Source organism: Entelurus aequoreus, linkage group LG05, assembly GCF_033978785.1.
Source record: "Entelurus aequoreus isolate RoL-2023_Sb linkage group LG05, RoL_Eaeq_v1.1, whole genome shotgun sequence".
Taxonomy (NCBI): Eukaryota; Metazoa; Chordata; class Actinopteri; order Syngnathiformes; family Syngnathidae; genus Entelurus; species Entelurus aequoreus.
The window spans coordinates 77047827-77075509 of record NC_084735.1 but is presented as its reverse complement, the minus strand read 5'-3'; the positions used below and the strand labels follow the sequence as shown (position 1 = coordinate 77075509).

At 38.4% G+C, this 27683-nt stretch overlaps 2 protein-coding genes across 3 annotated transcripts in view; one reads left to right on the top strand and one right to left on the bottom strand.

The window, feature by feature from the left end:
- The window catches only part of lig3 (ligase III, DNA, ATP-dependent), a 33882-nt gene extending 7824 nt beyond the window's left edge, over positions 1–26058 (top strand). Inside the window, exons 6-21 of the mRNA XM_062048946.1 lie at positions 3190–3356; positions 3500–3577; positions 3654–3822; positions 7946–8101; positions 8386–8517; positions 8611–8690; positions 10855–10942; positions 11025–11102; positions 11161–11284; positions 12849–12991; positions 13223–13297; positions 13824–13970; positions 14032–14182; positions 21073–21152; positions 21219–21305; positions 25382–26058. Coding sequence (XP_061904930.1) covers positions 3190–3356; positions 3500–3577; positions 3654–3822; positions 7946–8101; positions 8386–8517; positions 8611–8690; positions 10855–10942; positions 11025–11102; positions 11161–11284; positions 12849–12991; positions 13223–13297; positions 13824–13970; positions 14032–14182; positions 21073–21152; positions 21219–21305; positions 25382–25615 — 1989 coding nt within the window. The 3' untranslated portion in view covers positions 25616–26058. The remainder of the gene's footprint in view (positions 1–3189; positions 3357–3499; positions 3578–3653; positions 3823–7945; positions 8102–8385; positions 8518–8610; positions 8691–10854; positions 10943–11024; positions 11103–11160; positions 11285–12848; positions 12992–13222; positions 13298–13823; positions 13971–14031; positions 14183–21072; positions 21153–21218; positions 21306–25381) is intronic.
- The window catches only part of rad51d (RAD51 paralog D), a 41795-nt gene continuing 28957 nt past the window's right edge, over positions 14846–27683 (bottom strand). Inside the window, exons 8-11 of one of the 2 annotated variants that reach the window (XM_062048949.1) lie at positions 27507–27577; positions 27282–27446; positions 26975–27077; positions 14846–15118 (exon numbers count right to left, since the gene is read on the bottom strand). In XM_062048949.1, coding sequence (XP_061904933.1) covers positions 26982–27077; positions 27282–27446; positions 27507–27577 — 332 coding nt within the window. In that variant the 3' untranslated portion in view covers positions 14846–15118; positions 26975–26981. Of the gene's footprint in view, positions 15119–24642; positions 25768–26974; positions 27078–27281; positions 27447–27506; positions 27578–27683 lie in introns of those variants that run through there. The other variant, XM_062048947.1, reaches the window with a different exon arrangement.

Here is a 27683-nt window from a genome sequence, read left to right as displayed (position 1 = left end):
GTTTGGAGCGCCACGCACTGAGGGTCCGATGGGGTATTCATATGGATATTAAAGTCCCCCATTATGATTATATTGTCGGCGTGCGTCACTAGATCAGCAACGAACTCTGAGAATTCACTGATAAAGTCCGAATAGGGCCCAGGGGGGCGGTAGATAACAGCCAGGTCGAGAGGTAGCGGTGTGACAGACCTCGTAGTAAGCACCTCAAACGATTTATATTTATTATTTAGGTTAGGGGTAAGGTTGAAATTTTCATTGTATATTAGTGCGACACCCCCTCCCCTTTTAAGAGGGCGGGCAACATGCGCATTCGTATAGTTAGGAGGAGATGCCTCATTGAGCGCAAAAAATTCGTCCGGTTTGAGCCAGGTTTCGCTAAGACCAATGACGTTAAGATTGTTGTCTCTAATGACCTCATTAACCAATAACGCCTTGGGAGACAATGATCTTATGTTTAAAAAGCCCATATTATAGGTATTGGGCTGTTTTGACGAGTTTTTGTTAAGATTATCCGTAGTGGCAATATTAACAATGTTGCGTTTATTATGCGTAGTGCACTTTAAATAGTTTCGACCATATCTAGGAATTGATATGACGGGAATTTTCCGATTGTTTGCTTGGTGCTGCAATAGACTGGACATATCATAATTTGCCACCTCAGTAGAATGCATGTCCACCCCTGACACAGACACAACAGAAAAAACATTATGTGAATTGTGTATTATTCTAAGAGAATTGCTATGCGTACATGGATTATCCAGCCTGGCGCTGGCTAGTTCTAGCTTAACTGACTCCTCACCCGGACTAACAGACATTGTAATTGCCTGTGACCGGGCTTGCTCTAGTGTAGTCAGTCAAGTGAGACTTAAATAGTAGTCTATGTTTCTAGACAGGATGATGGCGCCTTCCTGGTTAGGGTGAAGGCCGTCTCTCATCAGCAAGCCTGGTTTGCCCCAGAAAGAGGGCCAGTTATCAATAAACGTTAGTCCCTGCGTCCTACAGTAGCTAGCCAACCACTTGTTAAGCGAGACTAATCTGCTATATCTCTCATCATTGCCTCTCGCAGGCAGGGGGCCAGAGACAATTACTCGATGCCTGGACATCTTTCTGGCGAGATCACAAGTCCTGGCTATGTTTCTCTTTGTAATCTCTGACTGTCTCATTCTAGTGTCATTGGAGCCAACGTGTACAACTATATTCGCATAATTAGTGGTGCGATTAGCCTGTCGTACGTGTTTACTAGGCCTGTTGCGAGTTAGCTCCCTAAGATTAGCTTCAATGTCAGGTGCTCTGGCCCCGGGGATACACTTTATTGTGGCTGGTTTGCTAAGCTTTATGTTTCGGGTGATGGAGTCCCCTATAACTAAGGTGTGGTGCCCGGTAGACTGGGGTGTAGGACTAGCTAAAGAGCTAAATCTATTATGCGTCTCAACCGGTACACCGTAGCTTGTAGGCCGCTTAGGACTGCTACAAGCTGGGCTAGTTAGCTCGCTACAGCTAACGCTAGCAGATGTGTCCGCAACATCTAAAGTTACGACATTACTCTGCTCTAACTGGCGGACACGGCCCTCTAGCAGAGCCAACCTCTCCGTGAGTATGGTGCAAGACGCGCAGGAAGCCATTACTCACAGTGTTTTCTGTCACCGAGTGAAGTTCCTGCTGTCCTCAGGGAAGTGGTCGCGGTCTGTAGGAGTAGCTTCTTACTGACCGGCGCTGCCTTTCTCCGCGCTAGCTTAGCAGCTAGCTAGCTGAGGAAAGGGTGGTGGGACAGAGATCGGGTGATTTGCAAGTTAAATAGTACCACTAAAAATGTTTGAGAAGTGATAAAGAAAGCTGTAGAACAATTAAAAGCACACAGATAGAGCGCTACTTAGCTTTTTCGCAACAGCGAACAGACGGCGAGCAATCACTAGTGATGCACAGAAAACCCTGCTGTCCAAAACAGACTTTGCTCACCGAAACCGGATGTTGTGATGAAGTATCCACATCCGCTGGCGGGCTGCATCTTTCCCCGTGCACACTAATAACATAGCTCGCCCAAGGCTGACAAAAAAGTCACATTAGGGTCACATTCAGGTTGCATTGCGTTTAGACTGAAGTCACAATTGAAAAGATCAGATTCCAATCGGATTTGGACTACCTCCTGATGTGGCCTGACACTATGCAAAAAGATCAGATCTGAAGCACTTTGGAGCGTTTAAACTGGCAAAAAAATCAATCTGTGTCCAGTGTTTCCCATAAACTGCCAAGATACCTGTGGCGGTGGGGGCGTGGCTATGGGCGTGGTCACCATGACATCATCGATTAGTTTACAACACTTTATGTACATATTTATATACAGATTTGAACAATAAGTTATTCACTGAAATATATTTATTAATTGTGGTTTTACAAAAAATATATCTTATAAAAATATAAAAGCTAAAATGTCTCTTAAAGCTCTGCCCCTTTAATTAGTGCATACTAAATAATTGAACATTAGCCTACTACTACAACCATATTATTTACCAGCAACATAAAGTGAAACAGAGGCAGAGGTGTCCTGCCACAGTCAGTAACAAATAAACAGTAGTGGTGGTAGATAGACACAAAGCTTCATCAAACATCTGATCCACTGAACAAAGAGCTCCAAAAATCTTGATCCTACACTTCTCTTTTGTAAAGTAAATCTGAACAGCTGATATGGGCATCTACATCAACTATATGATTTGCCTGAGAAGCTTGACAGGACACAAAAAAAAAAAAAAAAATTTTAATTAAAATTTAATTTTTATTTGTTGTTTTTCTTTGTGGCGGCCTTAATTCTTTCGTGACGGGCCGCAACAAATAAATGAATGTGTGGGAAACACTGGTGTCACTTTAGGGCAAAAAAGTCAGATTTGGTGTGCAGTATAAACGGGGCCAGACTGTATTTTCGCATCGGTCAACATACACACTGTTTATTGTAAAGTAACATAAGCGTTAATGCTGAGAAATGACCATTCACACTTTTGCTATTGTACAACAAAAATCGTGTGAATGCTGAGACAAACGCATTCACAGTATTGCTAATGTGAAAAATGTTTTTAAATGTCTGTTAGCATCTCTAGCTTACTTTATATTTACATTTATATTCTGTTTAGCATGGCAGAAATGAAGCCTAAAAACAAACATGTACATTTTTGTGCGTTACTCTGTTTTTTTTCTAAGGGTGATGTGTCAGAAACGGTACGGATGTTCTTCGACGAGAGCAAAGCATTTCCGCCGTCGGCTAAGAGCCTCCTGACCCTCCAGGAAGTAGATGCGTCGCTGACCCGCCTCGCCCAGCTCACCAAGGAGGACGAGCAACAGAGCGAGCTGGAGGACGTTGCCAAAAAGTAATCTAATCACTACCTCGTTACTTGTTGATTATCGGGTATGGGCGGCGCCTGCAGGACTATTAGCGCCACAGAACGTATGAAGCGAGCCTACATCGGTTTTTACCAGAACATAACTAACAATGAAACCTCTTCCATCACAGATGCACCAGCAACGACCTCAAATGCATCATACGTCTCATCAAGCACGACCTGAAGATGAACTCAGGAGCAAAACATGTGTAAGTGTCTCCTTTCACACATTAACCCTAAAAAATAAAAATAAAAATGATTATGCATGCCTCCCACTTTTGTCAGGCTGGACGCTGTCGACCCGAACGCCTACGATGCCTTCAAGGCCTCCCGAAATTTGGGCGACGTGATCGAGCGGGTACTGAAGAATCAGCAGGAGGCGTCCAACGGGTCGGGACCAAGGAAACTGTTGACCATAGAGGCGTCGCTCATGACCCCGGTTCAGCCCATGTTGGTGAGTCCCGCTAACGAGATACATGCGCTAATGATAGCTTAGTCCACTTTGCAGCAGCGCCCTTAGTCACCACTAGGATAAGCCAACAGCCCCCGGGCGTCATTTATTGAGAGCTGTGTGGATTTCTTACTAAAAATTGGCATACGCTCAAATCTAGAAAACGCCCTACGCCAAAAAAAACCCAGATGTAATCAAGTGTCCACACGCACTGATCCAAGCACACTACATCCCAATCAAGGTGGAATTGACTGCACATGTTGGCCTGGCTGGGCAAGCCCAAGCTATGCCCCCTTATAAATGTGCAAATCATATTGAAATTTGCCATGTGCCTGAGATTCCACCTTCTGCCCAATCACAATTTACCGCCAAGCAGTAGGAGGAGCTTCTTTCTTCTATTTCAAGTGAACAAAAAGGGTTTGAGTGGGATAAAGTGTGTGAGACTGTCAATGCTGCTGGCCTCGAGAACCGCACACAGACTGAAATGAAAAATAAATAGTTGGACATCAGGAAGAAGTTGAAGAAGAAGATGGATGTGATGGCCGAAACAGGCGAGAGGACCGGAAATAAAGTAGGGCTGCACCCTAGGGCTGCAGGATTAGGCCAAAATAATAATCACAATTATTTTGATCAATATTGAAATCACGATAATTTACAGTTAATTAGAACATATTTTATTGCACTTTATATTTTAAACAAACCGTTTGTGAACTTGGCTTTTATTTTAAAATGAAACTATAAAAATGTATTGTTAATAAAATAAATGTACCGTATTTTTCGGATTATAAATCGCTCCGGAGTATAAATCGCACCGGCCGAAAATGCATAATAAAGAAGGAAAAAAACATACATACGTCACACTCGGGTATAAGTCGCAGTTTTGGGGGAAATTTATTTGATAAAATCCAACACCAAGAATAGACATTTGAAAGGCAATTTAAAATAAATAAAGAATAGTGAACAACAGGCTGAATAAGTGTACGTTATATGACGCATAAAAAACCAACTGAGAACGTGCCTGGTATGTTAACGTAACATATTATGGTAAGAGTCATTCAAATAACTATAACATATAGAACATGCTATACGGTTACTAGGGGTGTGGGATTCAGAATCGATTGTCATTTTTAAAAAATTGATTTTTAAAAAAAAATGTATTTATTTATTAAAAACTTCTTTTTTTTTTAATTAATCAATCCAACAAAACAATACACAGCAATACCATAACAATGCAATCCAATTCCCAAACCAAACCCGACCCAGCAACAGAACTGCAATAAACAGAGCAATTGAGAGGAGACACAAACACGACACAGAACAAACCAAAAGTAGTGAAACAAAAATGAATATTATCAACAACAGTATCAATATTAGTTACAATTTTAACATAGCAAAAATCCCTCATTGACATTATCATTAGACATTTATAAAAATAAAAAAAGAACAATAGTGTCACAGTGGCTTACACTTGCATCGCATCTCATAAGCTTGACAACACACTGTGTCCAATATTGGCACAAAGATAAAATAAGTCATATTTTTGGTTCATTTAATAGTGAAAACAAATTTACATTATTGCAATCAGTTGATAAAACATTGTCCTTTACAATTATAAAAGCTTTTTACAAAAATCTATTACTCTGCTTGCATGTCAGCAGACTGGGGTAGATCCTGCTGAAATCCTATGTATTGAATGAATAGAGAATCCTTTTGAATCGGGAAAAAATCGTTATTGAATCGAGAATCGTGTTGAATTGAAAAAAAAATCGATTTTGAATCGAATCGTGACCCCAAGAATAGATATTGAATCGAATCGTGGGACACCCAAAGATTCACAGCCCTAACGTTTACCAAACAATCTGTGACTCCTGATCGCTAAATCCGATGAAATCTTCTTCCTCGTTGTCGCTCCTGGTATGCGCCGCTCCCTTTCTTTCTGCTGCCCGATCGCCGTTTTCTGCTGCATATTTCACTACGTCCAGCTTGTAATCTGCAGTATATGATTTTCTTTTCAGTGCCATTTTCGTTCCGCCCTTCTCAGTTTTTATAAGTTACCGCCAATGTTGTAGCAGTTAGCATCCCATGACCCACAATGCACTTCTGCCATGACCCGCCCCCGCCAAATTCTTATTGGTTGACGTGTGTGTGACGATTGCTGACATTTGCTTCGTCTCTTACGCGAATGAGATAAATAATATTGATAATTTCACACATAAGTCACTCCGGAGTATATGTCGCACGGCCAAACTATGAAAAAAACTGCGACTTATAATCCGAAAAATACGGTACAAAAGACAAAGAGGGCTAACCAAAATAAATGTGCCATTGCAGTGTGCGATTATAAAGTGCAAACAAGTGAAAAAATAAGATTAAGCACCAAAGTTACATACTAAGGAACACGTTCATTGTACTGCTCACAGCATATATAGGACGTATGTCTTTGGCCAAACAAAACGTTATTACAGCCGTTATTTTGGCGTGTCTTTGAGCGGTAGATGTATACGGTACAGTCATCTGTAATTTGGGCACCCCTGCTTTTGTAGCTGTTCGTTGGGGCTTTGCGCCGGTAGCGGCAACCCACTCTGTTAGCAACCAGCTTTACAGTGCGGACAAAAAATGGCGGTTGAGGAAAGAAGGAAGTTTTGTTAATGCTTAACGTATCTCCGCAAATCGATAATTTGTTTGGATGTGCGCACCAACGCGGCTTTGCCCTGGAACTTGTGGCGTTTGTTGTTGGTTCATCCGCGCGGGAGCATTTCCGGGTTTCACAAAACAAGCGGGAGTGCCTCGAGAACGGCGAGGCGTGCGGTCATGTTCCGGGGTTAAAATGTGTGCCTGTGGTTCCCTGTGGGTAACTCTGCGGGAGGACAGATGTAATAATGTATATATTTTTCCTAATATTTTTGGGAGCTCCTGGCTTTTCTACCTTCAACTTCTCACCTTACACTCATTCTTACTTGCTCTCACATGAGTGCACTGTCTATTGGTCGGCCCCTGGTGGTTGGCTGACTTGTGAACGAGCTTGATTTGAAATGCAGCTCAGCCTATTTTTTTTTAAATATTATCGCTGACGATCACCCTCATTTAATCGTAGCTGCCAAAATCGTGATCAGGATTCAAATTTGATTAATTGTGCAGCCCTGCTGCACCCTGTTTGAAAAGATCGCTGCAATGATAAGTAATTCTTTATAAGAGGTGAGTGACAACACAATGTTATACAGTAGCCTGCTTACAGCCAGATTAGAGTTTCATGTGAAAATTATGTAATATTTGGTTTGAAATATTTTAAATTTAAACATGCCAGCACTATCAAAAAGGATTCAAAAGACTTTGACTCTTGTTTGATTACTCAATGTATTATTATAACACAGGAAAGCTACTTGCAATAGCAGCCACGTGACACAAAGTCGGGCCGTTCCTCCTCCGTCTCCAGTGCCATTTGTGCCGCAATCCTCAGCGGCTGCTGTCCAAGCTGTGCTGGAGTCACAGGAACACATTGTGACAGCAATAGGTGGAAAAATGATGGCCTAGTTAAATTCATAGAAGCCCTCACAAATTATAATATGAATATGGAGCATTAAATGCATTGACGAAAAACGACTATGACTGTGTGTTGCCAAAGTATCCACTGTATGTAGAAATGTGCGTACGTGAAACATGAAGTTGGCATGAGGCACCCCACATTTCTACGTTCTGTTCACTCTTGATACAGCTCAGCTCTGCTGTGAAAAAGGGCATACGCCAGGTTTTTGTGCCTCTACACACTTAATACATGAGGCCCTGTTCTCCTATTGTTGCTTAGCATCTTTTTCAGATGTATGATTTTAAGTTGCATATTCCAACTTCAAACATAGCCTGAGGGCCAAAGAAGGCATTTACAAAACATGTATTGATGCACACATTACTTTTAAAACACATCTGTGGACTCACAAACATAATTCACGTTAGCCTCCGGGCCAACTTTATGCCTTTTTACAAAGTGCAAAAAGGACTAGATTAGACATAGATTTCCAATATTGCTGCAATGGAATAAAAGAAAAGAATGGCAACACAATAACCCTCGTTGACAGCTAAATGTTCTCTTGGTTTTGTGACTGTCTTTTATTTATTTATTTTTGATTCCCAGGCAGAGGCGTGCAAGTCAATCGAGTACGCCATGAAGAAATGCCCCAATGGCATGTATTCGGAGATCAAGTATGACGGCGAGCGCGTGCAGGTCCACAAGAACGGCGACAACTTCAGCTACTTTAGCCGCAGCCTCAAGCCTGTGTTACCGCACAAAGTCAGTACTCAACAACAACACACACAAACACATGCTGCATGTGATGCTCTTGTACGATTAGCCGCCCCCAAGTGATTGTCACAGCAGGAAACGGAGACACATCCCACCAGGGTGTATCATTTGTTCTCTCAGCATGCAGACATAAACACTGCAGGCTTCACATTGTCCTTAGCTCATTCTCACCACTAGAGGGTGCTGCGGGACATCAAATCCCCATATTGGCAAGCCACCAGTAAATACAATTCGATGTGGGTTCAATTAAAAGTTTCTGATCTGCATTCCAGGTGGCCCACTTCAAAGAGTACATCCCTCAGGCGTTTCCCGGCGGCCACAGTATGATTTTGGACGCCGAGGTGCTGCTCATCGACACCAACACCAGCAAGCCGCTGCCCTTTGGGACTTTGGGCGTGCACAAGGTAACAGCGTACACTGAATGTGTGTCAAATTAGCACCTTTGGGATCACTCCAAAGTCATGGTGGTAAAACCTAATGTCCTGTGTGTCTTTTAGAAAGCTGCCTTTCAAGACGCCAAAGTGTGCCTTTTTGTTTTTGACTGCATCTACTTCAATGGCACCAGTCTAATGGAGAGGTAATACGCTGCAAAATACACTCATAAACATATTGTAGCCACGTAAAGTAAATAACTTGCTACAATAATATTAATAATTTTTTTATGTAGAATAACTATGTAATTTTAAAATGTAATGTTCCAAAAATAACTAATACGTTTGTAATGGATTACAATCTTTTTCTGTTGTTAAAATTAAAAGTTTTATATATATGGATTACAAAGGTAGAAAATAGTATTAATCCGTTTTTAGCCTTGAATTTTTATACATTTAATGTTTTTTTTTTTTTAACAAAGTTTTAATATAGGCCAAAAATGTGTCCTACACAAATTACCTGGATTTTATTTTGTGTAATATTTTTTTAAGTAGGTTAAGCTGTCTACATTTTCTATTGTTACAATTTTAGAATCATTTTAATATTGTCATTTTAAGTGATTAAGTTAAAAAAAATCTTATTTTTGAATATTAACTAAAGTTGATTGTATGAATGTTTACATATTATTATTTTAAGTCACCAAAAAAAGAGTCTTAACAATTTTATATTGTTGAATCTATATTTTAGTAAATAAAATATTGATATTTGTATAATTTTTTTCCGTTTGTCATTCAGATTAAAAAAATATATTTTAAGGAATCACAATCATTTTCTGGAGTTCTAGATATCGATTTTATGCATATGATAATGGAATTTAAGCAAATAAAACAATATTGTAATTTACTATTTATATATAAATATATTTGATGGTATTTTATTTTACACTTGTTAAAAATTGTGTTAACAAGGTCTGATCTGACATTGATATCGGTCCAAAATGAGCAAAACAAGTATCGATTGATATCGGTTTGCATTTAAAATCTTCGATATGCTCCAAAGCTGGACAGCCAGTTAACACCTAAATGTCCTCCAGTAAAGACACATACAGTACTTGGTCTTTTCTTGTATTTTAGTCAAGTCATTTACAAAAGGTTAACATTGAACATACTAGGAGCTAGCAGCTACAAAACAGCTAAGCACACAATAGCGCACAAGCTAGTCATGCGTAATAAGTGTCCTTAATTGAACAATATTGCAGTCTAAAACAGCACATTTGCATTGTACTTACACATACAAAGTCTCCAAGGGAGAAGCGTATCAGAAAGTATCCGGTAACAAATGTGTCCGCATCATTCAACTTACCGCGTCATAAGCTTAACTTAATGAATTATTGTCGCCAAAAAACAATCCTCACTCCATTTCTACTTAAAGACAGCATAAGTCCATTCCAGACCATCAATAACAAGGTTGTGACGCGGTATTTCGGTTTTAAAGTCTTCTTAATAATGCCGTGACGGTATCAAACAAAAACTTGGTGTGTAGTTTTTTTCTGGCGGTTTAGCTTTGGCCTGGTCTGAAAATAAATGACATCTCCCAGAATCCTCTGCGCAGAGGTGGGGCATGGAATGCCGTAAGAAGGAAGGGAAGTGTGTTTGCAGTCGAAATGTCATCAAAATCTATCCATAACTATTGAGTTTTGTTGCTAACAAACAGACGGACAAACCCTGGCGAAAACATGACCTCTTTGGCGAAAGTAAGAAAAGTCTGCATTCTGCAAAGCAAAGCGCATCGCTTTCATCTCGAGCATTTCCAAGACACAAATCTAGCCGGTCACGTCGCACCACACGGAGGGAAATCACCCAAAAAACAAATGTACAGTGCGGGAAATATGAGGAAACTGAAAAACTACTCAATCTATTTTCCAACGCTTGTCCCTCTCGATGTTGTGGTGGGGCTGGAGCCTATCCAGCTGCACTCGGGCGGAAGGCATCGTACGCTCTGGACAAGTCGCCACCTCATAAACCTTCATCCAGAAAATATATTTGAGGCCAAACACCAGTTTTTTTGTTTTTTTTGGGACATATACCACAATATCATACCGTGAGATTTGATACTGTTACGTTCCAAGTTAATAATAAATAAGTAAGGTTTTTCATGCCTACCATTGTCCTCTGCTTGACTAATTTCACTTGATCAAACCTTTTCTAACTTTAAACACAACAAAATAATACAAGTATGTATGATTCTTATTGTATCGGATCAGTATTGCTATGGAACAATACTTCAATATTAGTGAAAAAGTTGCATTAACTCTTCAGGTGTACAATGTTGTCATACTGGAGTGTTAAAGTGTTTTTTATTGTGTTTAGGCCGCTTTCTGAACGCAGGAAGTTCCTGCACGACAACATGGTGGTGGTGCCCAACCGAATCCTCTTCTCTGAGATGAAGCACGTCACAGTAAGTCCGATCACGATGACTCTTTTCACTACAAACTGTTGGGCTAGACTTACACACACACGTGTGTGTGTGCGTGTTACAGCGTGCAGGAGACCTTGCTGACATGATCACTCGAGTCATCAGAGAAGGTCTTGAAGGCCTGGTGCTTAAAGACGTGAAGGTCAGTGTAGACTTGTAGAAAGAGTTGGAGTGTTGTTGATGAAGTGTGTGTCTGTCAGGGCTCTTATGAACCCGGCAAGCGCCACTGGCTGAAGGTTAAGAAGGACTACTTGAATGAGGGAGCCATGGCCGACACAGCAGACCTGGTGGTACTGGGGGCTTTCTACGGCAAAGGCTCCAATGGTGCGTGTGTGTGTGTGTGTGTTTGAGAAGCCAAATGATTTCTTCTTCCGCTTCTTCATTAGCGCAAATGCTGCAGAGTCGTTTTCCCGCTGTAAAACTTTACGTCATTTTGCCTCCTGACAGCTTTAGTGCTGCGTTTAAACTCCCAGGAAGTTGGCTCACCGCGCACTTCATCATCTCACCGAGCTGGCTGGGAAGTGTATTAATTATGATTTTATTGCTCCTACACCAGCGCCAACACACTTGCCCAAATCCACATCATCAGGCACCACATCAAAGCCAATGACACAAATATCAGTGAATTCAGCTCATATCCTCAATTAATGATAACGAAAATGTCCGCTTTCCCAAAATCTGGCATACAAATTCAAAATATACAATTTTTAACTTTAAATGTATCAATACTTTAAAACTGTTTGAGCTTGAAATTAACATGATTTTTTTTTATTTAATTTTTTAGCTTTTAAACATTTGAAGGCCACTATGCTTACATAACAGCTTTATTATTTAAAATATTATCTAAACCATTTTAAAAAATATGAATCTTTTCAAACTATTTCTGCCTGAAACAAATATAACACATTTTTTTGTGGGTTTTAAATCGGAAAACAAAAAAAGGTGTGCAATGTTGTTGCATGCTTTAAATGGGGAAAAAGTAGGGCCATCTGGTGGACTAATATGAAAATACAACATGGAAACGCCAGCAAATCCAAATGTGAAATATCACAAAGAATTACATTAGTTTAAGAAAAATGTTTTTGTACAAAGAACAAAGTTGTTTGCCATTTTAGGCTAATTTAAGGAACAAATGCTGATTCTAATAACTAGGGATGTCCGATAATATCGGCCTGCCGATATTATCGGCCGATAAATGCGTTAAAATGTAATATCGGAAATTATCGGTATCGGTTTTTTTTATTATCAGTATCTGTGTTTTTTTGTTTTTTTTTAAATTAAATCAACATAAAAAACACAAGATACACTTACAATTAATGCACCAACCCAAAAAACCTCCCTCCTCATTCACACAAAAGGGTTGTTTCTTTCTGTTATTAATATTCTGGTTCCTACATTATATATCAATATACATCAATACAGTCTGCAAGGGATACAGTCCGTAAGCACATATGATTGTGTGTGCTGTTGGTCCACTAATAGTACTAACCTTTAACAGTTAATGTTACTCATTTTCATTAATTACTAGTTTCTATGTAACTGTTTTTATATTGTTTTACTTTCTTTTTTATTCAAGAAAATGTTTTTAATTTATTTATCTTTTATTTTATAATTTTTTTTTAAAAGTACCTTATCTTCACCATACCTGGTTGTCCAAATTAGACATAATAATGTGTTAATTCCACGACTGTATATATCGGTTGATATCGGTATCGGTTGATATCGGTATCGGTAATTAAAGAGTTGGACAATATCGGAATATCGGATATCGGCAAAAAGCCATTATCGGACATCCCTACTAATAACGCTTATAATCAAATATTCTCTGGCAAGTATTGAACAAAGCTAATGGATTTTTAAATGTAAAATGTCTCTCTCTCACCACCAGGGGGCATCATGTCCAGTTTCCTCATGGGTTGCTTTGACCCAGCTTCCAAAAAGTGGTGCACGGTCACCAAGTGCTCGGGAGGCTACGACGACGCCATGTTGGCTCGCCTCCAGAAAGAGCTGGACGTCATCAAAATCAGCAAGGTCAGCCAAAAGAGGGCGGCCTTCCCGGAATATGAAACGAAAAACGTCTTCGCTCTTCTATTTTCTTTTCAAGTGTTTTTGTAATCAGACCATATTTCCGGTATATTAGATGGAATTTTTACCTGACATGTTTCGACTGCCGTCTGCAGTCTTCTTCAGAAGAGTCACCTGACCACATTTGAAAAGCATATGAATAAGAAGACATAATGATTTTCTGATTCTGTTTTTTAGGACCCCAGTAAAATCCCTGGCTGGCTGAAAATTGTGAAAAACTACTATCCCGATTTTCTTATTAGAAACCCTGAGGTGAGTCTCAATCGAAATTTAGAACATACAACAAATATTAAATAAAAGTAAAGTAAAAATGTAAATATTTACATGGTGACACCCCAAAAACAAAAGCTGTTAAGTGTTTTAAAGTTTGACACATTATATATTATTTTAATTTTTTTTAAGCGAGCAAAACACTTATTCATTTACATTTATGTCTCAACAGTATTGTAGATCTCAGCCAGAATGAAGTCATTCTATGCTGTAATTACCTACTGTCCCCTTAAGGGGGAGCACTCCTTGTGACTTCCGAGTAGTTTAAACAAACATTTCTTCATAGTAAAAATGCATTGAGGTATTTAATCTGTTCCAGAGTCAAAACTGGCTCCCTTTTAAAATATTTAAAGTTTGTAGTAGCAGGCAAGATTTCTACAAGTGTAAAAAGAAAAGCAAACGACAGTAAAATGACTCACTTGGCGACACAAAGCATGTAGTTTTTGACATGGGGGATGCGAGTCGAGGCACCAGCGTGTTTTCCTGATGAGTTTTTGTGTGGTGGCAGCAAGCGCCAGTGTGGGAGATCACAGGCGCAGAGTTCTCCAAGTCGGAGATGCACACGGCCGACGGCATCTCCATCCGCTTCCCCCGCATGACTCGTATCCGCGACGACAAGGACTGGAAGAGCGCCACCAACCTGCACCAGCTCAAAGTAAGACTCGGCGCCTTTTAGCGGTTATTGTTATTTTTGACACACGTTCTCTTTGCCTCAGGACTTGTATCGAATCTCCAAAGAGAACTGCGACTTCAAAGTGACGGCGGGACCGTCCGGCGAGGACAAGGGCTCGCCGCCAGGGGACAGCGGCGGAAACTCTCCCGCCCCCTTGTCATCAGCGAACGGAAGAGCCCCGCCCAAAAAGACAAGTGAGTAGTAGTCTTAAAAACATGTTAGCTAATATTAACTCCGGAGTTATAGATGTGTAATGTTTACCGAGCAATGCTGCCATCTAGTGGTCTTTTATAGGTATTGCTAGGACTAAGGTGTTGTGAAAAGTAGGGATGTCCCATAATGGCTTTTTGCCGATATCCGATATTGTCCAACTCTTTAATTACCGATACCGATATCAACCGATACCGATATCAACCGATATATGCAGTCGTGGAATTAACACATTATTATGCCTAATTTGGACAACCAGGTATGGTGAAGATAAGGTACTTTTTAAAAAAATTAGTAAAATAAGATAAATTAAAAACATTTTATTGAATAAAAAAGAAAGTACAACAATATAAAAACAGTTACATAGAAACTAGTAATGAATGAAAATGAGTAAAATTAACTGTTAAAGGTTAGTACTATTAGTGGAGCAGCAGCACGCACAATCATGTGTGCTTACGGACTGTATCCCTTGCAGACTGTATTGATATATATTGATATATAATGTAGGAACCAGAATATTAATAACAGAAAGAAACAACCCTTTTGTGTGAATGAGTGTAAATGGGGGAGGGAGGTTTTTTGGGTTGGTGCACTAATTATAAGTGTATCTTGTGTTTTTTATGTTGATTTAATTAAAAAAAAAACGATACCGATAATAAAAAAACCGATACCGATAATTTCCGATATTACATTTTAACGCATATATCGGCCGATATTATCGGACATCTCTAGTGAAAAGAAATGTCATGCAAGTGTAAAAATTAAATAACTTTATTATTGGTTTTATTTTAATATGATACATTACATATTTCCAGTTTCTCAACACAACAAGTCCGAAAAGAAGTAGATAGAAGCAGAGCTTATTTATTCCAACCCCTTTTCTGTTTCATAGCAATTTCTGTTCACCTCCTGTACTCGATCTGGAACACAAACAGAAGAATAAATGAGTAAATAAATAGTTTTGTCTGGCAGGCATAACTTAATGAAACGTTCATACACAGAGACGTGCTTCGCACACGGAGGCATACTTGGGCCCATCCAAACGTTTGTAGATCGTAAACTTTGCAAATAAAGGCGTTCGTAAATCAAGGTTCCACTGTACAGAGCAACAAAATGCAGAAGTGCTTAGGTAGGGAATTGAGTATCTGGTGTACAGTATATACTTGATCAAATATGAATGGGATATATGCATAGTCATAATCTCATTGTGCTGACATATGATAATAAAATCATTCTATTCTAATCTAATAAATACGTAATGAGAATGAATGCAAATGCTGTTGATAAGGGTATTTACAGACTATAACAGGACAGAAAGAGCTATACAGTTCTGTTTCTGATTTAAGAAATAGTGGGAATTACCGTATTTTCCAGGCTACAGAGCGCACCGGGATATAAGCTGCACCCACTAACTTTTAGAAGAAAAAAATATTTTTCCATACATTAGCCGCACCGGACTATAAGCAGCAGATGTATCTGTTGTGAAATTAGTTATTTACACAGTAAGATTCTGTAAATGTTTTATTAAATAACTTAATTGTTTCCAAACAGTGTCTGTAACAGGGCAGTAAAATAGCTGATCAAACAAAACGGAAGTCATAGTCATGGACCCACTAGCAGCGGAAGCTAGCTCTCCAGTCAGCTAAACAGACTCAATAACTCCACGGTGACGTTTTGGTGAATTTACGAAACTGAAACAATACAAAAAGAATGCCGTTGTAAGTTGATAATACTAACACGGACACTCGTAAACGTGTTAGCATGTTAGCTAATGCTAACAACGCTATCGTTATTACATTACGATAGCACGTACAAATATGCATGAAAACACTCCTACAGACATCACACATGGGACAGTTTAGTAAGTATACACAGTTTTAGTTAATTTGTAGAGTGATGAATGAAGAATCCATACCAGTAGAACTGCACTCAGGTTGAAAAAAAAAAAAAAAAGCACTGCCGATAAATGGAAGGCCACCACAGCACCTGTTGTAGTGAGCGAATTCGTTCAATAGGTGGTGCCATAGCACAAACATTAAAACACCATGTCAGTGTTTTTTTTATTTTAAAAATAACATTATTTTTATTATTGCCGTCAGCGAACAAAAATCCATAAATTAGCCATACCTTTTTATAAGCCGCAGTGTGCAAAGTGTAGGAAAAAAGTAGCCGAGAATTTACGGTAATTTGTTTTTGTTAAACCATCGCTTGAATTTGTTCATTTCTTGTGTTATTTGTATTAGATTCTGTGTGTTCTCTCCTGAACAAAACACAGTTGTATCGTCTGCAATAATACTAGCTGCAAGTTGTTTTTGTAACTTTACTAATGCCGTTTATATAAAGATTAAACAATTTAGATCCTAATATTAAAGCTTGAGGTACTTTACAAGACATCTCCTAGCTTCACATATTGTTTCCTGTTGGTTAAGTAGCTTCTAACCCAGTTCAATACCAACCCTCTCATTCCATACCTTTCTAATTTGTACATTAAGATGTTATGATTGATTGTGTCGAATGCTTTTGTAAAATCCAATGCAGCTGAGATAGGCTCCAGCACCCTCCGCGACCCCGTAAGGGACAAGCGGTAGAAAATGGATGGATGGATGAATAAACACTTATACCATTTATTGCATTGGTGATCTCTTCCGTTATTCTGGTTAAAGCCATCCTTGTTGAAATATTAGCTTTGTATCCGTATTGGTTGTCTGCGAGTGTTCCACTTTTCTTCAAGAATTTGTCCAATCTGTTGGTAAACATGTTTTGAATAAATTGTGGAAGTAAATAAACAGTTCTGTAATTTGTAAACTGGTGTTTGTCTCCAGTTGTATAAATCTGTACGACTTTTGCTATTTTCATTTTGTCTGGGGATTTGCCAGTTTGAAACGATGACTACTGATTTATGATAAAGGTTCTGAAATATTTGTAATAATCTTTTTCGTCGTTTCCATATCAATTGCGTTACAATCAGTTAAGTCTTGGATTAACATTTTTTCCACAATATGGATTATTTCTTTTCTTACACCCTTGAGGAGTTGGAGTGCATGACTGTAGTGTCATTCAAGTCCTCAAATCAACTCGGATCTGGAATAGTTGCCCCCACTTTTGTTCCAATATTTACAAAGTAGTTATGGAAGCTTTCAATTACTTTCTTCATATTGTCATTTTTTTACGTTTCCGTCTGAGAAGTAAGCACCATTTTAATTATTTGAAATTGTTATTTTTATTTTGTTCTTGTCTAATAATTAACTAATAGGATTTCCTACGTGTTCTTAAGATGCTTGTTAGCTTGTTCTTAAGACGTTTTGTGCCTATTTTCTACTTCCATAGATCTTATTGTTGTAAATATTCTATATCATGTATTGTCAGGTTCAAACACTGATGACATCTGTTAAACAGACAAGAAGCAAGGAATTAAACAGAGACAGAATTAAATTTGGCTCAATGAGGAGAAACACGTAGCCCTGTACCCTTGCAGTGTCCCACCACGCTCTGACGAAAGATTGTACGCCGCCTCTTTTATTTGGACTTTCCCTGATTACGTGGAAACAGCTGTTTCTAAAGGGCGGGGGGTCGTAAACAGCCGTCGCCTTTGGTTACAAAACAGATAAAAGAAAAGGTGCCTGGAGGGGGGTCAGGTCCTGCTTCCTCTCCGCTTTGTAGATCTCGTGTCAAGACAAAATCTTCCTGTGGATTACAATACATCAAAGAAACCGACACCTTCATGTAGCTTCCCATCCTACACAGTAGAGTTTTACAAGCCTTTTGCTTGGTAAGATCAAAGACAGCGTTTGTCATTGAAACACAAAGTTTTGTGATAACTTGGATACTATTATTCTGACATGTATTCATCTTGTTGCAAGCATTTTTTAGTCTTCCACGGGTGATTGTTCGTCTTTTGCTTCTCTCTAAGTTGTTTCTATGGACTGTTTGTCATAAAGCTTTCTGCATGCACCATCTTCACTGATTCTGCTTGGCCTTGGGATTTTAAGACATAAACTCATGCTATTTATTGCATCCATGAGGTCGTCAGTAGACTTTTGCTTATTAGGGTTGAAGAGGTCACAATGTTGAAGTCTCCACACGAGAAAAGTACTTTTTGACTGCTTGCTGCGAGAGTAGCCTTACTCCAGGGGTGTCCAAAGTGCTGCCCGTAGCTAATTTAACGCCCCGCGGCACAAAAATTATAGCTTTTTTTTTTGCTAAATATGCAGGTATACACATCAGCGTCAAATATTTTACTTGCCAAAGGCTACTTGTTAGCTTTTTTTTTTTTTTTTTTTTAATCAAATTTTATAGGTATACCCTTGTCATATTTTGGTACTTAATGTATGCTAACTTTTTAAACACATTTTTCCGGTATATATCGCAGAGTACCGTATTTTTCGGAGTATAAATCGCTCCGGAGTATAAGTCGCACCGGCCGAAAATGTATAATAAAGAAGGAAAAAAACATATATAAGTCCCACTTTTTGGGGAAATGTATTTGATAAAACCCAACACCAAGAATAGACATTTGAAAGGCATTTTAAAATAAATAAAGAATAGTGAACAACAGGCTGAATAAGTGTACGTTATATGAGGCATAAATAACCAACTGAGAACGTGCCTGGTATGTTAACGTTACATATTATGGTAAGAGTCATTCAAATAACTATAACATATAGAACATGCTATACGTTTACCAAACAATCTGTCACTCCTAATCGCTAAATCCCATGAAATCTTATACGTCTAGTCTCGTACGTGAATGAGCTAAATAATATTATTTGATATTTTACGGTAATGTGTTAATAATTTCACACATAAGTCGCTCCTGAAAACTAAAACTGTGAAAAACTATGAAAAAAACTGCGATTTATAGTCCGAAAAATACGGTAATATATTTTGGTACTTCACATATGCTACAGTTAGTATTTTAGTATGCTTTAGCATGTTAGCTTTGTTTAAAGTAATTTTGCAGGTATACCTCTGTGTCATTTATTTTGGTATTTTACCAACGTTTACTGCAAGCGGGCTATTTTTAGCGTAGTACTAATAGTATGCTGAGTGATATATTTTGGTACTTAACGTATGCTACAGTTAGTATGTTAGCTTTTTTAAAGTAATTTAGCAGATATACCAACGTTAACCAATGTGTACAATGTGTATTTATAATATGTTGTGAAAAGGAAATTTCAAAATTTTTGGAAGCTCATCTTGCATTTGACTTTGTTTATAGGGTTAGGGTCAATAAGTGTTCAACTTCAGCCTAAACCCTTTCGGTCTGCAACATTTTTAATTTATGAATGTACAACTGTTTGTTTATGTAAGACGGTTTGTTTATTTTGTTGACCATTGACCGAAGAAATAAATACTATACTATACTATTAACGTACGCTTTAGCATGTTAGCTTTTTTAAAGTAATTTTGCAGATATACCAACGTTAACTTCAAGCAGGCTATTTTTTTGCGTAGTACTAATAGCATGCTAGCCTTTTTTAGCTCATTTTGCTCACATTTTTTCTTGACTACCTGGCTACCTGTCTAGTGTGGTAACTGTTAGCATTTCAGTTTGGCTTTGGCTCTTTCGCATTCACACGAAATTTCCATCAAAATTGCATTTTGTAGTTCTATGCGTCCCTGAAAGGGACAAGCGGTAGAAAATGGATGGATGGATGGAAGAAAAAAAATGCATCGTACTGTACTGTTTTGAAGGTAAAAAAATACTAAAATGCCCTCCCCTAGCCTTAAATTTGTCCGTCTGTGGCCCTGAGTGGAAGAAAATGGAGCACCGTTGCATTAATCCAATACTCAAACATTTCAACACTGTATTTGTTCTCTATATAAAGAGGATCAATACATTTAATAGTAACACTTTAGAACAGGGGTGTCAAACGTACGGCCTGCAGGCCGGATCAGGCCCACAAACAGGTTTTATCCGGCCCGCGGGATGAGTTTGCTAAGTATAAAAATGAGCCGCAATTTCTGAATGGAAGAAACTGCTGTTCTAAATGTGTCCACTAGATGTCGCAATAGCAATTCTTTGTATCTTTGTAGATGATGCTACATATGTAAAAAAAAAAACTACACCACATGTTAGTGCACCAGTCGAGGAAAATGAGCAAACTACACAAATAACATCCTGTAATTTGATTTTGATATATATATTTTTTTATCTTGATGGATTGAAAATTAACACAAATGAGTTGACTGATGAACATTATCAAATAATTTATTCAGAATGTATAAATAACGACAAATAAAGGCAGAATACTATTAACCGCAACATGTAAGTGTAAAAAAAACATAACAACAACATTATGATTTGTACATTTTCAGAATGTGCTTGTTCTATTTTTAAACAAAGAAAATAATCTGAAGTCGTTTTTATTTTTAAGTTATTGTGCCGTGATTTTACCAGTCCGGCCCACTTGGGAGTAGAGTTTTCTCCATGTGGCCCCCCCTATAAAATGAGTTTGACACCCCTGCTTTAGAATAATAACATTCAGCTGATCAGTAATAATTTGGGTGTTGTTCTCCCCCCCCCCCCCCCCCCCCACTTTGTTTTCATTCCGTTTTTTGTTTCAAAACACAAGCTGAAATGAAGACAAATACAATGGGACAATATCTTTATGGCAATTCATCAAAAAATGCATTTTTTGTATGTCAAGTTTGATATTTTATGTTGGTGTTGCTGCTTAGTCCTTTTCCTCCAACTGGCGGTGAACTCTGACCCCTGTAGTGACCTATCAAAACCAGTTGATCCTGGTTTAAGTTGTATTTTTGACTGATATATAACTGATTGAACAAATATGAAATATTTAGCTGAGTGGTCGCTCCTATTTCACATTTTTTAGAAACTGAAATTCAAATTCTTTGTTGTGCGTCTCCGTAGGCAAAAGCACGCCCGCCAAGCGTAAGATGGTCAAGTCTGAACCAAACACCCCCGTCCGAGAAGCTCCCGTGGCCAAGAAGGTACTAAACTTGTTTTTAAAAGAAATGTTTATGCAAGAGATCTGCAATCGGTTGCTTTCCTCGCAGGTGAAGAAGAGTGAAAGTGTTGACAGCAACGGACACGCCAAGACCAAAGCAGCACCGCCTCAGATGCTGGAGCCCAGGAACGACAAGGTCAGTAGATAATAGTCAATGTTAACACTATTTAGATGCTAATTTCAACAATTTGCAGAATGTAATGAGTAAAAAAAAAAATCTGCTTTTGTACTATTCTGTGTGAATGTGGAAATAGTGTCAAAGTGCTTTGAGTACCTTGAAGGTAGAAAAGCGCTATACAAGTATAACCCATTTATCATTTATTTATTATCCTATTTAAAAAAATATTACCATAGTTGCAACAAATACATCCATGTTGCCTTCAGACATAAGTCAGCAGTTAAACAAATGTATACATGTTTTCCAATCTATCTGTGGCAGTGGGTTGGTTTAATGTCATTTGCATAATAGGTCATGACAGATGTCATTCTTATGCTCACGTGGTAGTGGCAAGAACATGCGAGATGTCACATGTTAGTCTAAAAGTGTCCAAACTACGGCTTGCCAGCGTCCTCAATCTGGCCCGCAGTGTATTATTTGTAGGGCTGCAACTAACGATTAATTTGATAATCGAAAAAAAGGCGTGAATTTGCCTAAGTGTCTAGGTGCCTGGCCCTTTAAGAAGGCCGACCACCCTTGGTTCTCCACCTGGGTCAGGAGGTCAAAATTAGTCCCTCTCCTTGCTGGAAGTCCCCGAAAAAAAGGCGTGAATTTGCCTAAGTGTAAAGCTAGGGTAAAAGCGGGAGTAGCCATGACTCTCTAGTCATTTAAGAATGGCTGGATTTTTTCTAAGTGTCGTCATTTTAGGGTACCAGCACTCCGTGGAGAAAATGCGGCGTGGTGCTTGGGAACAAGAAGGCCGACCTGCCTTGGTTCTCCACCTGGGTCAGGAGGTCAAAATTAGTCCCTCTCCTTGCTGGAAGTCACTCCAAAAAAAGCGTGAATTTGCCTAAGTGTCTAACGATTAATTTGATAATCGATTAATCTGTCTATTATTATTTCGATTAATAATCGGATAAGAGAGACAAACTACATTTCTATCCTTTCCGGTATTTTATTGGAGAAAAAAAACAGCATACTGGCGACATGTTATTTCAACTTGCCAAATAAAACAAGGAAAATGTTACAAAAATGCACACTTTTGACACCCCAGCTATAGATAATAAAAAATGTAATCTGATAAATCTATGGATAAAAAGCAGAGCCTGACGACGCATGCGCTTTTATCATAACTCTCTCACTCTCTCTGTCTCTGCCCCTCCCTCACCAATGCTGCTGCACGCACAATTTGTTGTGTTTTTAACCCCTTCTTAACCCTGAACGTACATTGAAAATACACGCAACCCTAACTCAAAATGCAGGACATTTGAGGCACTTTGAGTGTTGTTTACACAACGTCCAGTACACTACTTAATATGTCCGTGTGGAAACTTGTTCGGTACACCTCCGCACCGAACCGCCCGTACCGAAACGGTTCGATACAAATACACGTACCGTTACACCCCTACTATTTTGATTGTTTCTCAGCTGTTTGTATATGTTGCAGTTTATAAATAAATGTTAAAAAAAAAACAAAAAAAAACGTAGCCTCAGCGCATGCGCATAGCACAGATCCAACGAATGGATGACTAAATTAATCGCCAACTATTTTTATAATCGATTAGTTGTTGCAGCCCTAATTATTTGTATTAACATTGAAATGAATGTACCCTTTTATTCAGGCAAATGTGAGTCAATAACCATGTGCATTATGACAGATTCATGCACACAGCATCTATGTATGTATAAATATATGCATATACTATGTATATTCATACATCTATGCCTATACATATGTGTGCACCGTATTTTTCTGAGTATAAGTCGCACCGGCCGAAAATGCATAATAAAGAAGGAAAAAAACATACATAAGTCGCACTGGAGTATAAGTCGCATTTTTTGGGGAAATGTATTTGATAAAATCCAACACCAAGAATAGACATTTGAAAGGCAATTTAAAATAAATAAAGAATAGTGAACAACAGGCTGAATAAGTGTACGTTATATGACGCATAAATAACCAACTGAGAACGTGCCTGGTATGTTAACGTAACATATTATGGTAAGAGTCATTCAAATAACTATAACATATAGAACATGCTACACGTTTACCAAACTATCTGTCACTCCTAATCGCTAAATCCCATGAAATCTTATACGTCTAGTCCAGTGGTGCCCATTACGTCGATCGCGATCTACCTGTCGATCGCAGAGGGTGTGTCAGTCGATCGCCAGCCAGGCATTAAAAAAATAGTCCTAAAAATGAGCGATCATAAATCTTCACTATGACGTCACTTGATTGACATTCACGGCACCCAAGGGTCTTCTGAGATGACGCTGGCTGCTGCCAGCTCATTATTAAGAAAAAATTACAGATAGGAAGGCGAGAAACAGACTCTGGCGCCGTACCTGTCGTCAAAACTCCAAAGACCGACTGCACAGTTGCACAATAAAAGTGCTGCTTCATCCTGCCTGCGCTAACAAAATAAGAGTCTCAGAAAGCTGGCGTGCACAAGCTAGCAAGCTACGGAGTTTGCCGCCAATGTATTTCTTGTAATGTATAAAAAGGAGTATGGAAGCTGGACAAATAAGATGTCAAAAACCAACCACTTTCATGTGGTATTGGACAGAAGGAGGACTTTTTTTCTCCTCGATTTAAAAATGCGGACGTTATCAGCACCACTGTCTGATTCTAATCAATGCAAGTCATCAGAATCAGGTAATACACCAACTTATATTCTTGTCTTCATGAAAGAAAGGAATCTATATGTGTTAAACATGCTTGTATTATCATTAAACACCTTTAACTTGTTAACAATATTAACTATATGTTAATCATGCTTGCATTATCTTTAAACACCTTTAACTTGTTAACAATAATAACTATATGTATTAAACATTCTTGTATTATCATTAAACACCTTTAATTTATTAACTATATATGTTAAACATGCTTGCATTATCATTAAACACCTTTAACTTGTTAACAAAAACATATATTTCATAAATAAGTAAATATAAATTATATATATGAATGAGGTAGATCCCCGCGACTTGATCAATTGAAAAGTAGCTCGCCTGCAGGAAAAGTGTGAGCACCCCTGGTCTAGTCTCTTACGTGAATGAGCTAAATAATATTTGATATTTTACAGTAATGTGTTAATAATTTCGCACAAGTCGCTCCTGAGTAAAAGTCGCACCCCCGGCTAAACTATGAAAAAAACTGCGACTTATAGTCCGAAAAATACGGTAAGTATATATACACACACACATACTGTATATACACATGTTTACATGCATATATGTACACACAAATATATATATGTGTGTGTGTGTATTTGGGCTGTGAATCTTTGGGAACCACACAATTCGATTCAAAAGCAATACTTTTTAATAACATTGGGTGCCAGTTTTATGATTAACTACATTCTTCCATAAAATAAACAGCTCTGATACATTTCTATACAACCTAAAATAAAACACATTTTTAAAAAAATTCTACCCCAACATTTAATAAAGTGAAATACAAATAAGGCAACAAGAGAAGTATCCAACACTTCTTTTCTAAAGTACATTTGTACTGCAGATTTACATCAACAATATGATTACCCTGAGTGGCTAATCAGCAGACAGGATATGTACTTTTTTTAAAAAGTAAATTTTTTTAATAGATTTTTTGGATTAAAAGAAGTGTTACAAGTTAGAATTGCGATTCATTTGAAAATTGATAATTGTTAGTATAAATGGCGCTTGGCGCAGTCGGCAGAGCTTTTGTGTCAGCATCTTGATGGTTCCAGGCTCAATTCCAGCTTCTGCCATTGTGTCCTTGGGCAAGACACTTTACCCAGAGACACTGGTTTAAATGTAGCTTAAAGATGTAGATAACAGGTTTGACTCTAGAGAAAAGTGCCATATAAATGTAATTCCCTTCACTAATCATCATTAATGGTCACATCCTGTACAATCGCAGACAGTCATATTTAAATAACGTATATTGCAATTTATTGGTGGAAAAAAAAAAAGTCCCACAGGCAGTGAAGCATGTTGGGTAATAAACACTTCATGTTTTTGAAATAACTATATTAAAATGGGCCCTGATTCATACTCTCTTGCAGACGCTATTGGACATCTTCAGTGGGGTGAAGCTCTTCCTGCCTGCGGGCGCCGACGACTTTGACAAGTTGCGGCGTTATTTTGTGGCGTACGACGGTGACCTGGTGGCCGAGTACAACTCCACCTTGGCCACGCACACGCTGAGCGAGCCCGTGGAGGACAGCCGGGCGCAGAAAGTGTCGGCGCGGTGGATATGGGAGTGCATCCGCAAGCGCCGTGTGGTCGCCCCCTGCTAGCGTCTCAGGATTATTTCTTCTTTGTGTTAAAGTCATCAATTGAACCACTCTTTCTCATTGACTGAACGTGTCACATCGTCGCCATGGTAACCTAAGGGCTGAGGACTGTTTTCAGTTTCACATCGTCGCCATGGTAACCCAGGGGCTGAAGACTATTTTCAGAGGGGGAAAACAAATTGTTAAACATTCTAATAAACAGGAGGAACACGCTATGCTTTTCTTTTGGTAAAAGGACAACTGGCTGTTTTTAAACAAACCATGAAATATGCTTTTTAAATAAAAGATCATGTCATAAACCACTTGAATGCATCATTGAGAAGAAATGACTGAACACTTCATTAGGTACACATGCTCAATCATAAAATACATTATTACAGTCAACGTTTCAAAAATAATCCTATCAGTTTCTTCTATTGTAATTTATATGAGCCAACTGAAATGTAAAATATTTCTTTTTAGACTACCGTATTTTTTGGAGTATAAGTCACACCGGCCGAAAATGCATAATAAAGAAGGAAAAAAACATATATAAGTCGCATTTTTTGGGGAAATGTATTTGATAAAACCCAACACCAAAAATAGACATTTGAAAGGCAATTTAAAATAAATAAAGAATAGTGAACAACAGGCTGAATAAGTGAACGTTATATGAGGCATAAATAACCAACTGAGAACGTGCCTGGTATGTTAACGTAACATATTATGGTAAGAGTCATTCAAATAACTATAACATATAGAACATGCTATACGTTTACCAAACAATCTTTCACTCCTAATCGCTAAATCCCATGAAATCTTATACGTCTAGTCTCTTACGTGAATGAGCTAAATAATATTATTTGATATTTTACGGTAATGTGTTAATAATTTCACACATAAGTCGCACCCCCAGCCAAACTATGAAAAAAACTGCGACTTATAGTCTGAAAAATACGGTAAGTATATATACACACACATACTGTATATACACATGTTTACATGTCTATATATGTACACACAAATATATATGTGTGTATGAAATCTTATACGTCTAGTCTCTTACATGAATGAGCTAAATATTATTTGATATTTTACGGTAATGTGTTAATAATTTCACACATAAGTCGCACTATGAAAAGATATATAAAAATACGGTACATTAATACAGTCAACGTTTCAAAAATAATCCTATCAGTTTCTTCTATTGTAATTTATATTAGCCAACTGAAATGTAAAATACTAAATTTGAGACTATTTCACGTGTTACTAAGCAAAATACAAAGCATAAAAAGACTTATTTTAGTCTTTAGTTGAGAGAGTAAATAGAATGACTAGTAAAAGTGCATCAGGTACATAAAGTGTTACGTAGCAACAACATACTTCTTTGTCAGGAATCCGTTTGGTGCAGCTTCCTCTTGCCTGTTCCTCCGTGCTTAGAGCGACTCCACCACTGAAGATCAATCTCGGCTTGGATGAAACACGGCTGATGAAAACACACACGTCAATGTTAGGCAAAAAATATCAAAAATAACATGGAGTTTGTTTAAAGCGTAATTTTGTATTGTTTCTACCATAACACAATTATTACCTCTTGATTCTCTAATGAGACCTGCACGTGTATTGAATACATGTCAAATGTCATTTTCATATCTTCCACTAAATAGCCACCAGAAGAAGGTGGACTTACCCTTCTGGAGGACTTGATGATGGTGGCAGAGCGCAGTGCGGGTGTGCGGAGGGCAACGGTTGGAGGTCTTTCCAGCAGAACTCTGGTTCTGGGGACGTGGCTCCAAGACACGCCAAGGCCCGGCTGCAGCTCGCCGTCGGCGTTCCTCGACACGTGATTGGTCACCTGCCAAAACTGAGACGTTTGCATGCTGGCCAGACTGACGGCGAATGGAATCTCTCTCACCAAAGCGGCCATGTTGAAATCTTTAGCGATCGTCTTCAGAGCCGCCGACACTTGACTCATCATGAACGTGCCTGCAGACAAAAACATTGTGTGTTAACCATTACATGCCAACAATAACACTATACAACATATTAAACCATTCAAAAAGTAATAATAATGAAAACATTTAAATAAGAA